The 16,256-nt window shown below is 42.1% G+C and overlaps 1 protein-coding gene and 1 long non-coding RNA gene across 3 annotated transcripts in view; one reads left to right on the top strand and one right to left on the bottom strand.

The window, feature by feature from the left end:
* Window positions 1-5,488: 5,488 nt before the first annotated feature.
* LOC118352033 (uncharacterized) lies at window positions 5,489-6,923 on the bottom strand. The gene is made up of 2 exons (XR_004808452.2): window positions 5,850-6,923; window positions 5,489-5,658 (listed from the first exon to the last, which is right to left on the bottom strand). It is a non-coding gene; the product is annotated as an uncharacterized LOC118352033 (long non-coding RNA).
* A 103-nt stretch (window positions 6,924-7,026) lies between these two features.
* The window catches only part of PCOLCE2 (procollagen C-endopeptidase enhancer 2), a 64,105-nt gene continuing 54,875 nt past the window's right edge, over window positions 7,027-16,256 (top strand). For both annotated transcript variants that reach the window (XR_003137445.3, XM_025449015.3), the window contains exons 1-2: window positions 7,027-7,180; window positions 8,508-8,616. Coding sequence is in view for 1 of the 2 variants with exons in the window: in XM_025449015.3 (XP_025304800.3) it covers window positions 7,098-7,180; window positions 8,508-8,616 (192 nt within the window). In the remaining variant the exon portion in view is untranslated. The remainder of the gene's footprint in view (window positions 7,181-8,507; window positions 8,617-16,256) is intronic.

Below are 16,256 nucleotides of genomic sequence, written 5' to 3'. Positions count from 1 at the left end.
CTTCAAATCCCTAGATATAATGTTATCGTAGAAGAGACACATTGGAAAGCAAGGGGAACTAAAGTGGCACTAGGGTTGTCTTTGGGTGGCAAAGTCAATGGTATTTTTTTCTTGTTCCTTTCTTACATTTTTCTAGATTTTATATAATGAACATATATTTCCTTTATATTAAGGGAAATCTTTACTTAAAAAGAAAAAAAGATTGTGATAAAAAATGGAAACACAGCTTGAGCGAGAGAGCTTCAGTTTTCACTCCTTGGGGTAGTTAGGGTTAAGAGTGCTGATGCCAAACTCTTGCTTCAAGCTCTGAGAATCTGTGAGGAGGGCACAGGGACCTTAGAGTCACCCTGGGGAAAAAAAGATCTGAGCTAATACCCTCTGGCACTTGGGCATTTTTTGTTTCAGACTTCTGGCTCTTTGTTAGCAGGCAGTCGTAGTAATATTCCTTTTATATTTGGGGTTCCAGCACTTCCCTGGGTCGCCATATTGCATTGATTGCTTGCAGACAACTAATAATTGGACAAATAATTGTAGTAATATTCAGTCCGGGTGAGGTAGCCAGATGAGTTAGCTACAAAAGAACCCAAATGGCTATCTGGATCAATATATTGGATAAGGTTATTTAAATAAGGGAAGTGTACCTAACAAAAAGATATTTCTTACTGACAGTTAACACTAATCATTCCTACAGGCAAAGGTTCTTCCTCAAATGTCAACATAATAAAGTGATTCCAAGGTGTTTTGGTTTGGTTTGGTGTTGTCGATTATATTCCTTACTTCATGATCTCCATTACCATCAATGGCCCACACACTGAAGATTTTTTAGGACCAAGTTAGTTTTGTGTTTTGTTTTGTTTGTTTTTAATTAAAACTTGTCTTTATATCTTCTCTCATGCCCAAGTCTCTGTATTACATAGTAGAATCCTGGGTTCTCAAAAGAGTCTTTTTCAAATTCTTAAAGATCAATCCCATGTGGAAGGTGTGTGGCCTATTGCTCTGAAGCATCCACCTCAGGCTTGCTCCTCTTTCCCTAGGAAATTATTAGCTTACACACTGCTTTCAGAGCAAAAACAAAAAGGGGAGCAGAGCCTTTTCTCCAATGCATTCAATAGGGAAGTCCTGGGAGAGCCCTCTTATTGAACAGTCTTTGGTTATATGTTCCATCCAGGGTCTAGAGGAGCAATGAATGAAATTAGTGATCCTGGGGGAATAAACAGCATAACTCTATCTGCCACACCCAATGTCTCCACGTGCATGAAGTGTTGTTCATGGATCTCAAGAGAGGCTCTGATGGATTGGCATGCAGTATTATCAAAAGCGTGAGCTTTCTAGGCAGACTAGGTTCAAATCTCAGTATTTCATTCACACACTGAAGGTTTTAGGTTAGCTGTTACCTCTATCAATCTCAGAATCTTCACCTGTAACATGGTGATAATCACTCTTACCTCATAGGGTTATTGAGAGAGTTAAATGAAACCTTATTAGAAAGCACTTATCACTGTTCCTGGTGTATAGTAAGTACTCAGTAAAAGTTAGAGGTGATGATGATGATTCATTATGAAATGGCTCCATCGGATAAAGTTTCATTCCAAATCAACACAGAGCAGCTGATTCCTTTGTCCAGCATCGACAGATGAATGGAGCTGGTTCCATTCAACATACATTACATTACCATAGCACACTTCTAGATAAAGACCCCTTTGAGGGCAGTTCTCCTCAGCAAGGGCATGCGAGGAGATAGGCTAATTGAACTTTGTGGATCTCTGTCATGGGCATTAATCATATTTGTGCCAGCCCATTATTTTCTGAGTAGTCTTCTAATATTTGGGGAAATTTCTACAGTAGATGGCCCTTTCTCCCACAATCAGTTGAACTTCTAACCTCTCTTGCAGCTGAAACACACTCGTGTGACAAAGACATTACCAATCATACACACTTGCGTGAGACTTTGGATTTAAGAGATTAACATGAGGAAAGAGGGTCAGTGATGAGCTTTTCTTCTGTAGCTGAACTATCTAGCCTTTGGGGGTAGAGGTGTGCAAGTTTTAGTTTCTCAGGGCAGAAATGGATCTGATGTGCTCCTAGTCATCACAATTGCAGTAAGTTGGAGTATGTCCATTATTGCTTAGTCTTGTTAACAGCAATGACAGCTAATTTCTCACTGGGCCATTTCAGAAGCCAGGCTTTGGCCATTAGCCTTGACATAGTTTCTTCAGTTCTCTTAATGATTATGTGAACTACCTTCTATTTTAAAAATGGATCCCTTCTTTTATGGCCTGTATTAACCAGAATGGACTTAGTTGTTCATAGCTAAAAAGCCTAACCAACACAATTCCCCTACGATGATTTATTCTTAGGAGGAAGTAGGAGAAGTATACTTCCCAACGTATGCTTACAAACATTAAAAAAAAAAAAAAAAGTAATTGAACTCACATTTAATTCTAAAAATGCTTGTTGGGGCACCTGGGTGGCTCAGTCAGTTGAGTGTGACTTCAGCCTTTAGCTCAGGTCATGATCTCAGGGTCCTGGGATCAAGCCCCACATCAGGGGCTTGCTTCTCCCTCTCCCTCTGCCTCTCCTTCCCACATGTGCACGCTTTCTCTCTCTCAAATAAATAAATAAAATCTTAAAAAAAAAAAAGACTTGTTCATGAGAATATTTACTAATGAGTATGCACAAGAATTCAAAGATAATGGGAAGTTCCTAAATGTTGACAGTATCGAAAAGGCTGAATTCAGAAGAGGCACTTCTATTACTAAAGTATTAATATCATAACTCTACACTACTATATTTTCCCAGTTAAGGAAAGTGGGGGAAATTCCAGTTTGGTGGTTTTGCAGAATTACAGATATTTTGGAAATACCATGGACATTGTATTGTCACTAGGGCTGTATAAAAGAGTTTCCACACTAATTGCTTTCCAAATACTTTTCATTCCTTTTATACATTTGTAGCACTTATAAATCTAGAGCCCCATGTGGTGCCGCTGGAGAACTGTCACTTTCAAGAAAGCACAGACCACACCTAAATTCCAGATATGACTCTTGCCTCAAGTAACAATGAGAGTGATTCAAGCATACAGTCCAGCTCCTCATTATCTCTTCTCTCACTCTCTCCCCTTTAATCTGAGGCACTGCCCTGGATTGTTGCTCACATACCTTTCAAGATAATTGGAGATTGTCCATATCTGAGATTAATTGTTCTAGAAAAGGCCACTTAAAATTTACCTAACACAGGCTCCACATTTTCAGAGTGGATATTCAAAAAAAAAATGTTCAGGATTGTATCTTCAAAAATGGAACCAGAAATTCAAAAAATAATTCTGTGTTTAACAAAATTTCATTTATATTTGCAACTATGTGCCAGTTCTCATAATGAACGAGTAATGAATCAAATGTAGATTTTTTTACCATAATTTTCCTGCAAGAATGCATTCTAGCAAATACAAACACCCTTTCCTTCACTCCTGACTTTCACAACACTATAATACAGAAAATTACTTTTGAAAAATTATAATGTTTCTTCATTTTTCTCGTGGACTCCTCTTTAATATTTTGGCATTAAAAATCATTCTTTTTTAAGGGAACTTTTGGTCAGCAAACTTCTTCTTCTTCTTTTTTTTTTAAGATTTATTTATTTATTTGAGAGAGAGAGAGCACACAGAGGGAGAGGGAGAAGCAGACTATCCACTGAGCAGGGAGCCAATGCAAGGCTTGATTCCCAGGACCCTGGGATCATGACCTGAGCCAAAGGTAGATACTCAACTAACTGAGCCACGCAGGTGCTCCCTGTTCAGTGAACTCCTTTGCTTCTTCCTTCAGTTGTTCATTGGAGTAACTCAACCAGGTCTTCATTCGTCGAAAAGCCCATCATCTACCCACTTCTTTCAACATCACTTGCAACCATGTTATAAATTCTGGATTTTTTTTTTAAGATTTTATTTATTTATTCATGAGAGACACGGAGAGAGACAGAGAGCCATAGACAGTGGAAGAAGCAGGCTACATGCATGGAGCCCGATGTGGGACTCGATCCCGGGACTCTGGGATCACGCCCTGAGTCAGAGGCAGACACTCAACCACTGAGCCACTCAGGTGTCCCAATTCTTGATCTTTTATATGATCAATACTGCATTATGGATCGAAAGTACATTATATTTATATTGCATTTTTGGACGTTTACAAAGTTGATGAATTGACCAGAGACTAACCAACAAAGATGTTGACATATTGGACCTAGCTAGATGCTACTATTATGCAGCAAGGAATGTTTGAGTGGGGACTAATTTTATAAGTGGTTGGTTCATTGGTGAATATTTCCATATTTCTATGACTTTGATTCTCTGTACAACCTAATTAACTGCAGAGATTGGGTAATACATACTTTGGATAATAAAGATCACTTCACCTACCACTCTGCTTTTCTTTCTAGAATCTATCATGGGGCTTTTGTCCTCTCTACCTCTTTAGTATGGCCTGGAGTTCTTTGGCTCCTTGCCTATTATGCCAATTCTGTATCACTAAAGTCTAGAAATCAGTCTTACAGAAATGGACCTTACACACACCTTCAAAGTCCACTTGGGTCTGTCTCAATTTTAACACATTAAGCTTCTCAGAACATTCAAGGTTTATAATTTTGGTCAGAATTGTAGTTCCAAGTCAAATATGTTTTTCTAAGAGCAAATAACATAGGTTTTAGCAAACTTTTAAAATCATAAGGTAACATCAATGTCTTCTTATGTGTCTCAACAACAACCATCAGTGTTGGAACCCTGACTCTTTAGTGAGGATATGAACATAATCATCATTTTATAAATTAAGAACAGAAAATACTGCTGTGTATTTATGTTCAAATAGTTTTCTATATACTGAGATATGTTTAATACCTTTTTGATTTTACATTTTGAAAACTTAGCTTAGTCCTAGGAATGAAGTCTTTTCTGGCTATGATGACTTCAAATCATTACCAGAGAGTGAATTGAGCAATATTTTCACTTTATAATTTAAAACTTTGACTTTTTAACAAAATATCATCTAAAACATTTATGCTGCTGGATAAGCATATTCTTGAAATGTGTGCAAAATAAACAACCATTTATTTTTCTCTTTGCTGTTTTAAAGCAATTTTTATTGGGTTGGGTGTAGGTTTCAGGATATAATGTAGTTTGCCAAATTCTGTAATCCTTTCTTTTTTTTTTTTTTTTTTAATGTCACACAGGGTGTGGTGCCTTTAGAGAATTTTTAAAAAGTTGTAGTTCCTGGTCTTTTTTTTCTTCATTTTTTTCCAAAATAGTAAGATAACCTAAACCCCACAGGGAAATTCTGGTTCCTACTATTGGTTCCTGGGTTCCTCCACTATTAAAAGACAAATTATTCCCTGTAACTAAAAGACTGATTATTCCCTGTAGCTAGTTTTTACCTATATTCTTGCTAGACGTGTTTACATTCTTAACATTGTAAGCTCAGTATTAGAAATGAAATCTTAAGTATTATTTTAAGGTTTTATTTATTTATTTGCTTACTGCTTAGAAAGGTGAAGATAATTTAGAGGGAACAACACAGATAAGGCGTTTTAATCCGGCTATGCTCCTCTAGTGGTGGGGTGGTTGTTGAATATCTCAATGAATCCATTCTGTTCTTGTTTTTCTTTTATTAATCCCTGGTTATTGGGGAGGAATAAGAGGTTTAAAATTATTTTTCTCTAATTAAATAAAGCCTTGGCTTCACAAGGTTGGGATTGCTCTTCTTAGAAAAACAAATTCTCTGTGAAACTTATCTGGCCAACATCACAGAAAGGAATAGTTGGAAAAGATCTTTTGAGAGCAGAGAGATGCCAGCAAAGAAACACACCATTTTCAGAACAGGACACGGTGAGATCTGATGGTCTGGGGTCTGTCTTCATTATCTGCCGTAGTTCATGACAATCACGCACAAACCGCTCGGCTGAAAATGCAATCTTGCATCCCTGCACAGAAACTGTCTCCCTGTTCTCCTGCACCAGTAAAAACAGAGAAGAATGCAGGGGGAGGGTGTGTTTAAAGTAAAAAAGGATGGGGCGCCTGGGTAGCTCGGTTGGTTGAGCCTCTGCCTTTGGCTCAGGTCGTGATCCCGGGGTCCTGGTATCGAGCCCCATGCCTGGCTCCCTGCTCAGCAGACAGTCTGCTTCTCCCTCTCCCTCCGCCCCTCCCCATGCTTGTGCTCTCTCTCGGTCTCAATAAATAAATAAAATCTTCAAGGGGGATCCCTGAGTGGCTCAGCGGTTTGGCGCCTGCCTTTGGCCCAGGGCACGATCCTGGAGACCCGGGATCGAGTCCCGCGTCGGGCTCACTGCATGGAGTCTGCTTATCTCTCTGTCTCTCATGAATGAATGAATGCATAAATAACTTTGAAAAAAATAAAAAAAAAATAAAGTAAAAAAGGAGAAGAGGAGTCAAAATACGATGGAATCCCCGTTCTGCTGTCCTTTTCTTGCCTCAGATCTGTGTTTGAAGGCGCCAGAAATAAAGAGGGAACCCGTTTTCCAGCAACCAGCAAGCGCTAACCAAAAAAAAAAAAAAAAAAAAAATTTTTTTTAAGCAATTAGAGAAAACCAGTCCCCCAAGCAAGCCCGGACCCCCTCCCTGGGAGCCGTCGGCGGATCCCGAAGCCAGGGCCCGCTTGGGTACCACTCGCCGGGCCGGGGGCCGCCGTCGTCCTCCCCACAGGCCGAGGGCGGGATGCGCAGGGGCCGAGGGCCCGGGGTGCCGGGGAGGAGCCGCCCGCCCGCCCGGGAGAGGGGGCGGCTCCGGCCGCCGCAGAACAAACGGGACATTGAGCCGCGGCCTGCGGCTGCCAGAGCGGCTCCCCTGGGGAAAGTCAGCGTCGGGGCCGCCCGCTCCGCAATCGCCCTTAAAAGCGCCCCCACCGGCCTGCGGCGCACGCTCGGCTACCTGGGCCGCGCGCGGTGTGTGCGCGTGTGTGCGCGTGTGTGCGCGTGTGTGCGCGTGTGTGCGCGTGCGCGCGCCGGGGCTGAGAGGCGCGGGGGGCGGGCGCGGGTTCCTGCTCGTGTGCCGGAGCGAGAGCCCGGGGTGCCGACCGGCGAGCGCGTCGACACCGGCCATGAGGGGCGCGGGCGCCTGGGCCGCGCTCGGCCTGCTGCTGGCGGCCGCCGCGCAGCGCTCGCCGCAGCAGCCCCCCGAGAGGTAACGCGACCCCCGCGACCCCTCCCCGCCTCCGCCCGCCGCGTCGGGGCGCCCGCTGCCCCCGCTGCCCCCGCCCGGCCTGCCCGAGGGCCCGAGCTGCGGACTCGCTTCCTGCTGCGCCCCCCCCCCGCCCCCGGGAGGTCGGCCCGCAGACGTAGAGCCCAAGGGAGACCCCGAGCGGTGGGGCGCGCGGGGAGCCGCTCCCCGAAAGTTCGCTCCCCGCCAGCCTCCGTCGGAGATGCCCGGCCCCGGGACCTGGGAGGGCCCCGCCCCGCCCCGCGGCCGCCTGCGCCGTCGTCCCCAGCAGCCTCCCCCCCTCCCCGGGGCGCGGGACGCCCCGCCGACGGTCAGGGAGATTAAAACTTTTTACGTTAGTCAATTGCTTCTCTTTAAACTTATTCATGAGAGAGAGAGAGAGAGAGAGAGAGAGAGAGAGAGAGAGAGAAGCAGGCTCCATGCAGGAACCTGATGCGGGACTCGATCCCGGGTCTCCAGGATCCCGCCCCGGGCCGAAGGCGGCGCCAAACCGCTGAGCCACCCAGGCTGCCCTAATTGCTTGTCTTTAAAACCCTATACCTCACATAGCCTAGCTCTCACCTTCTCTCAGTCCCCCACCCCACCCCACCCCACCCCCCCAGTTATATTTTCCACTTCACCATTTTCCAATAAGCTCTTCCCACTATGTGGAGCGTTTCCTTGCTTGTGGATGGATGGAGAAATAGATGTGTTCTAAGACGGACATAGATGGCCAATGGACTGAAACTTTTTTTAGATTTATTTATTTATTTATTCATGATAGACCTAGAGAGAGAGAGAGAGAGAGAGAGAGAGGCAGAGACACAGGCAGAGGGAGAAGCAGGCTCCATGCAGGGAGCCCGACGTGGGACTCGATCCCGGGACCCCAGGATCGTGCCGCGGGTCAAAGGCAGGCGCCAAACCGCTGAGCCACCCAGGGACCCCCTGGACTGAATATTTTATGGGGCTGTAATTTAAATAGTCTAAGACCTAGCAGGTATTTCAAATCGCTTATCCAGTCCAAGCATTTATTTTTATTTATTTATTTATGTTAAAAATTTTTATTTATTTATTCATGAGACACAGAGAGAGAGAGAGAGAGAGAGAGGCAGAGACACAGGCAGAGGGAGAAGCAGGCTCCATGCAGGGAGAAGGCAGGCGCCAAACCACTGAGCCACCTAGGGAGCCCCCAGTCCAAGCATTTATTAATCAGTGTTAACTTTATCCATATTAAGAGGCTATGTCTTTCTGAGATTGACGTTAGGTTGTTAGACCTAGTTTCAAATTAAGTTTCCTTCTTTTATTTTCCCAGACCTGTTTTCACATGTGGCGGCATTCTTACTGGAGAGTCTGGATTTATTGGCAGCGAAGGTTTTCCTGGAGTGTACCCTCCAAATAGCAAATGTACTTGGAAAATCACAGTAAGCATATTTTTTTAAGGGTATTCTCCTGGAAATGGGTATTGGAAACAGTGGAAGGCTGCTGCATTTTTACTCTGGTGCCAGGATTTGGGTAGGGGGGCAAGTGCCTGAAACAGTGAAATGTTGGATTTACCTCAACTATTTGGGACATTTTTATTAATAGAACTAGTAGTGTCCTGCTTTAGTGAATAGAAAGGGTGCAAGATAACAGTTGAAGGGATACATTCTTAAAGCAGATGTGTTTCTGAAAACCCATCCTGACAGTTGAGTTTCATGGATTCAAAATTAAGGCTGTTTTCTTTTTTTTTTTTTAATTTTATCTATTTATTCATGAGAGACACAGAGAGAGAGGCAGAGACACAGGCAAAGGGAGAAGCAGGCTCCATGCAGGGAGCCCAATGTGGGACCCGATCCCAGGACCCCGGGATCATGCCCTGAGCCAAAGGCAGATGCTCAACCACTGAGCCACTCAGGGATCCCAAGGCTGTTTTCAAAGGCCTATTGTAATGACTTTTAGAATCCGTTCGTTACCTGTGCTCTGCATAAATGTCTCCCAGTGGGAAATAGAAGATCAAGGTAATACCCATTCCAGACTACTTTATGCCCACTGTAGATAAAAGACAAAAGAAAAAGAAAAAAAAATTCCACTTAATGTCCCTGACTTAAAATCACCACTAAAGGCACTCTAACAATAGAGAATAATAATAATTGGGGGGTAAGGAGGGAAAGCCAAAGTATCAAACAAAGCCTAATAAAATGCCCATGCTGGTTAATAATGGCATAGATGATGCTGAGTCAAGATAAATCAGATTTCCAGATAGCCATCTTTAAAAAGAAGTCTGGATTTAGAATCAGCTACATTGAATCGTCTTTCCAGTCAGTATGGTAGTGAGTCTTCATTTTTTCAGTGTTGGAAAGTTGTTTGGTAATTGAACACATTGGTGCACTGAGAGCTTCGTTCAGTCAGATTGTGCCACTGATTATAATTTTTTAAAGGAGCTACCTCTCACTGAGCACTTACTGTGTACTAGACACTGTACCAAGTAGTTAGCAAGCATAATCTCACTGACTCCTTGAAATCACTCTGAGAAAGTGACTATTATACCCCAACTTTATATATAAAACTGAGGCTGAGACCTAGAACAATTATGTCAGTTCACTTGATCAAACATTTGTTAAGTCCAGCTTTTGGCAGTGAGGTATTCCCATTGACAGGCAAACAGGAGAGGTCCTCGTCCTTAAACTTGACTCCTGTATGCACTGATACTTTCCTATCAAATATTGACTCTCTGATGAACTGGTACAGATTTCATTGTGTTATTGCAACACATGGGACCAGGAGAGAATGAGTCATAAAAAATAGCTTTGAAATATTGTTCTTAGCATAAATGTGAAATAAGGCTTTGAAATAAACATGTAATTTGGTTTTCATATGTATAGTTGTGTTTCAGTTGTAAATTAATGGCTTTAAGTTATAAATGATCCAAGGAAATTGATGACTGAGAAGCATCATGTGCTTAACAAGTAGAAATTCATGGTTGGCCATGTATTGAGGGTATTATAGGCATTGTTGGTGTGGCATCAAACTTTGATTGGAGGAGGGCGAAAGTTTTCCTTGGCATAGAAATGGTGTGATTCAGGAGAGGCCTGACTACCATATTCTTATGTGGGAGTTGGGGAAGTATAGTGGATGTTCTACTTGGATGATGCAATGTACAGGTAACACATATGGGCTCAGCCGTTAGACTTCCCTGTATTCAAATTCTCATTCTAACACTCATAAATTGTGTGACCAGGATTCATCTTTTTTAAACCTTGGGATTGTTGTGAAGATAAAGTGAGTTAGTAGACATAAAACCCTTGGCTCAGTGTCAGTGATGTAATAAGTACTTAATAAATGTTAGCCATCACTGTTATCATTTTCATTGTCCTCATTGTTGGTATTGACTTCTCGTTCCTTCTGACCCATGATCAATATGACAGATCACTGTTACCCCCTTACCTCATTGGCTAAGCTGGGCTTGGCATCAAGTCAAAACAACTCAGACTTTGATGGAAGAATATACTTTGTCATCTATTATCTAGGAAGAATTATTTCCGGGTTGGGTTCTCCTATAACCTTGCTGAAGAGACTCTGTGTGAGTCAGAACTAGGTCGGCTTCCCATGACAGAGACCTAAATAACAATGGCTCTAACAGAAGTTTGGTTCTCTCTCTCATATAGGAATCTAGAGGTGGGCAACCCAGGTTTGGTGTGGCAGCTTCAAGTATCTTTGTCTCCTCCTGCTTTGCCATACTCAGTTGTGTGCTCAAGTTCCAGCCATCATGTTTACATTCCAGCCAACACAAAGGAAGAAAAGAAGGGCATATATCTTCCCTTTAAGGACATTGCACATAATCACATGCAACTTACTGCTTACATTTCATTGGCTGGTTCTTAGTTACATGGCCACTTCTTGCTGCAAGAAAGCTGAGAAATGAAGGCTTCATTTGAGGCATCTTTCGATTAAAAGTTTTCTATCAGGTGTAGAAAGAAGGGAACATAGGTAGACGACAAGCAGGCTCTGTGATATATTTATTTGTGCTTTTCTCAGGCTGCCTGAACTGATGTTCATGAAGTTGAGTAACAAATGCTAGCCTTTTTGGAAAACAAAAAAATTCCTTTTTAGAAAGTGTAGGTGATACAGAAGAAAGGACTATACAATTTGCTTTTCCAGTTAAAAGCTTAATAGTTTTCACTCGTAGTCAGTTGAGTTTATTCTATTCCAAGGGGCTGTGTCTTTTATTTTTGCATATGAGTAGCTACTAAGAACTTCAGAGAAGCCCAGCACATTCTCCTGGTTATAATTACTGCCTGTGCTTTTCACAAAGGCCATGGGTGCTCTCAGGGTCTTAGTTTGACAACATTTTTATTTCTTTGTATTTCACAGGCAATAGTACTAATTCATTTGTAAAAATCTTCTTAATTCTTTTTCACAATCCTCTGGTTTGTCAGAGTAACAGAAGGGAACTCCCTAGCTCCTGTAGATCCTAGGGAACATAAAAAGAGAACTGTGGTAGCTCTAAAGTGGGTGGCCCTGAGGTTATCTCATTCATTCACGAAATGTGTTTTGAGTGCTGGGTACTATCTGGGTTATGGCAGCAAGCAAGGCAGCCACATTCCTTACCCTCATGCGGTTAGCATTCTAGTTTGGGGAGGTAGGCAATTAATGTCTAAATAAACAAAATATTAAGTAGTGATAAATGTATTGTAAAAATAAAATAGATACTCCTTCACATCCATTAGGATGGCTATTATAAAAAAAAAAAGACAATAACAAGTGTTGGCAAGATGTAGAGAAATTGGACCCCTTGTGTATTGGTGGTGGGAATATAAAATGATGCAGCTGCTGTGGAAAATATGTCACTTTCTCAAGAAATTAAACATAAAAAATAGAGAATCAGATCTTTCAATACAGAGAAAAAACGGATGTTTGCCAGAGGGGAGAGAAGTGGGGAATGGGCAAAGGGGTGAGGGGAGGGAGATACAGGCTTCCAGTAATGGAATGTGTAAGTCATGGGGAGGAAAGGTACAGCACAGGGAGTACAGTCAATGGTATTGTAATAGCATTGTATGGGGACCGATGGCAGCTAGCTACACTTGGGGTGACCATAGCATAATGAATAGAGTTGCCCAATCATTGTGTTGTATACCTGAAACAAATGTAACGTTGTATGTCAACTATGCCTCAATAAAAAAGAAAAAGAAATTAAACATAGAATTACCATATTCTCCAGCAATTCCACTTCTGGGTATGTACCTCAAAGAAGTGAAAGCAGGGACTCAAGCAGATATTTATACATCCGTGTTCACAGCAGCATTATTCACAGTAGCCAAATGGTGGGAGCAACCCAAGTATCTATCCACAGATGAATGAATAAACAAAATGTGGTATAGACATACAAAGGAACATTATTCAGTCCTAAAAAGTAAGGGAATTCTGACACATGCTCCAATATGGATGAATCATGAGAACGTCATGCTGAGTGAGATAAACCACAAAAGAACAAATAGTGCATGATTCTATTTATATGAGGCACCTAGAGTAGTCCAATTCATAGAGACAGAAAGTAGAATGGTGGTTGCCAGGGGCTGGGGGTGGGGAGTTAGTATTTATTTTTTTTAAAGATTTTATTTATTCATAAGAGACACACAGATTGAGAGAGAGAGAGAGAGAGAGAGAGAGAGAGGCAGAGACATAGGCAGAGGGAGAAGCAGAGAGAGAGAGAGAGAGAGGCAGAGACATAGGCAGAGGGAGAAGCAGGCTCCATGCAGGGAGGACGCGGGATCATGCCCTAGGCTGAAGACAGCGCTAAACCGCTGAGTCACCAGGACTGCCCCTGGGGAGTTAGTATTTAATGGGTTTAGAGTTTCACTTGGGGAAGATGAAGAAGGTTTTTTTTTTTTGAAGATTTTATTTATTTATTCATGAGATAGAGAGAGGCAGAAACATAGAAGGAGAAGCAGGCTCCCAGCAAGAAGCCTGATGTGGGACTTGATCCCTGACCCCAGGATCACACCCCAAACCGAAGGCAGACACTATACCGTTGACCCACTCAGGTGCCCCAGATGAAAGTTCTAAAGATGGATGCTGGTGATGACTGCTGCACAACAATGTGCAAAGGTCATTCTGGCTGCTGTCTAGATGATGAGTTGTGGGGAGTTAAGAATGAAACAGGGAGACCAATTAAGAAGCTAATATGGTATCCAGGAGAGAGAAGGTGGTGGATTGAACAAGGGTGGTAACAAAGGAGATGAAGAAACATGGAATCCTCTGCCCGAAGCAGCTGTCTCAGCAGTTCTGAGTAGGGTTAGGATATAGTGGCACCAGCCAAGAGGCTGGATACTCCAGGCTTTGGACCCTTGCTTGGCAGCTGTTCCAGGCAGGGCTGAGCTCTGGTGTGGCCTCATCCAAGGCTGTCTGTTAAAGGCTTTCCCAAAGCAGAGGATCCAGTCCATTTTCCTGCTCCTGCAGTCAGTAAGCCAAGAATAGAGGTTCTACTGGGTTATTCAGTATCACTTTTATTGAACATCACGGAGATGCCTCGGGGCCCCTGGGTGGCTCAGTTGGATAAGTGTCTGCCTTCAGCTCAGGTCAGGATCTCAGGGTCCTGGAATGGAACCCCACGTCATGCTCCCTCTTCTCCTTCTCCCTCTGCCCCTCCCCCTGTGCCCTCCCAAATAAATAAAATCTTTTAATAACAAAATCACAGATGGGAGTCTCAGAGTGGGCCTAAAATTCCTGTAGTTGGAGAGAAATATTCTATCCCTTACTCCTCCCAGTCTCTTATTTCATTCTTCCAGACTGGAGATGTGTTCCAAGCAAGGTGGCTTTCCTCACCTAATGGTTTTCCCTGAACTGTATCTTATCAGTAGGGGACTGAGGAGAGTCTAATGTTAGTATCTGTATGCTTTCGGAAAGTTGAATGCTAGTTGTCACAGCCAAACTTTCCAGCCATTTGTAATGGACTTCCTGGTATGGAAATCTAGCCTACAGATTGGAAATTTAGATTTGTCCTTATATTGTAGTACTTTAAAATTTTCATAGCTATTTCTTGGACAGCTGCACTGCCCATACACTATCTACATTGGCTACTTAAATTATTTGAATTAATTAGAAATTCAATGTCTCAGTCACATTAGCCATATTTTAAGTGCTCAGTAGCCACATGTAGGTAGTGGCTATCATATTGGACAGTATATAATATGAATATTTACATTAATACAAAAAGTTCCTTTGGACAGTGCTGTCCTAGAGAATTTTTGAGGTTAATTTTACTCATGTGAAGATATGAGTACATGGTGCACCATGCTGCTTAGTTGTACTTCTGCTTTGCAAGTGAGGAAGCTGACACTTGTTCTGTGTAGTGTTGAAATTGTGACTGGAACTCAAGTCTTTTGACTCAGCTTTATCTTTCTGCAACTCTTGGTGACCTCAACTAGTCTTAGGTTTTACTAATTAATTTTGCTGAATATGAAAAAAAAATTTGCTGAATATGTTCTCAAAAATGTATGGTTAGAGATTAAAACAGAATTTGAGGATTAAGAAATTGTTAACTCTCAAAAGGTTGAAGGTTTCTTAGTTTCCTGTGAAAGTTGATTTTTGGAACTGGAATTTAAGGAGCATCTGCATAAAAAAATCTACTTGACATTGATGATGGGGGCAAAAGTTAAGTATGATTTAAGAGCTAAGATATGTATAATCCTTTGGACAGTAGTTGGTCTTCTAAGCAGGTTTGGAATTGAGCCAAAGATACCTGAATTGATTTAAGGATGAGAAAGAACTAGTAATTCCACCTGTACCAAGCCCTGCAACAAGAAATGAACCTCCAAGTATGGATATAACACCACCTAGACCTCTATCACAGTGGTCCTTCTGCTAGGTACATATGTCCAACAGGACAAGGCTCTGCAGGAGATAGTAGGAGATCTCTGAGATCCCTTAATGAAGTAGAAGAGAGTGGACCATTGTCAGCAAGAATGCAGCCAGTGTGACATAGGTCACTGCTATCCTGACAGGACAGATTCATGAAGAGCCCACCAGGTATGGGGCTAAGTGCTGGAGATACACATACGAATATGCAGGAGATGTGAGCATGGGAGGATGGGGGTTGCCTCCCCATATGATATGTGAAGGTATGTTCCCCAGGCTCTGAGTGGGAATGAGATAAAGGCCAACAGGCACCATGCTTCTTGGCTCCACAGGCATCCCTGACACAGAGATCTCCATTCCATTAATGGTGTCATTATAAATTCATTGCAAACTTGGTAAATCACTGATACCTTTTCTGTTCCTTGGTCTTTTCATCCATAACTTGTTCACTTTATAGTCTACTTTATATCTACTATAGTCCCATAGTAGATTCATATCGATGGTTTAACACAATTTTTGAATTAAAAAGAATAGGCAGTATTAGGAAAATAATACCTTGTGAAAGCAACTATTCAGAGTTTGATTTGAGCTACATATGTTAAGGCCGGTTAAGTGGAACCAGCTGAATCTTTGTTTACAGCAACTGTGCAAATTAGAGGGAACCAGAAGCCTAGAATCTTCTGGGAAATCTTGAATAGATGTGTAGGAATTGTTATTCTAAATCAATGGTAAAACTAAATGTGCCACCTGAATGTGTTGGGCAGTTACTGTCATTATCTAACAGAAGCAGCAGTTGGTACGTAGATAAAGGTGAAGATGATTTTGTGCTTGGATTTAAAGTTCAACATGATTTACAAAACAGTTTTTAAAATGAGATACTTCATGTATGTTGTCCTGTTGTTACAGATCATTATTGAATTACACAGTATTTATCATTTATATCTATTTCACCCCCAAATTTAAAGTTATTGAAATTAGCCATTATTAAAGGTTCGAGTTGTTTTCAGCAGACATCTGGCTTGAGAAAAATCAGGGAATGTTTGAGGATTTTAAAAATTGGCATTGGAGGTTCTTTTAACTCTGAATTAAATAATGTGGGAAGGTCAGAAAGTCACAGACCTTTGCCAGAAATGGGAGAACAGTTATAGCAATGAATAGACTCACTCCCATTTAAACTGGAAGTGGCAAAATTTTTAGTTAATTCATGCAGAAGATAAAAAAGCATAAA

This window comes from Canis lupus, chromosome 23, assembly GCF_003254725.2.
Source record: "Canis lupus dingo isolate Sandy chromosome 23, ASM325472v2, whole genome shotgun sequence".
In the NCBI taxonomy this organism is placed as follows: Eukaryota; Metazoa; Chordata; class Mammalia; order Carnivora; family Canidae; genus Canis; species Canis lupus.
Note: the sequence above shows the minus strand (reverse complement) of the source record. Positions and strands in the feature narration are given on the sequence as shown.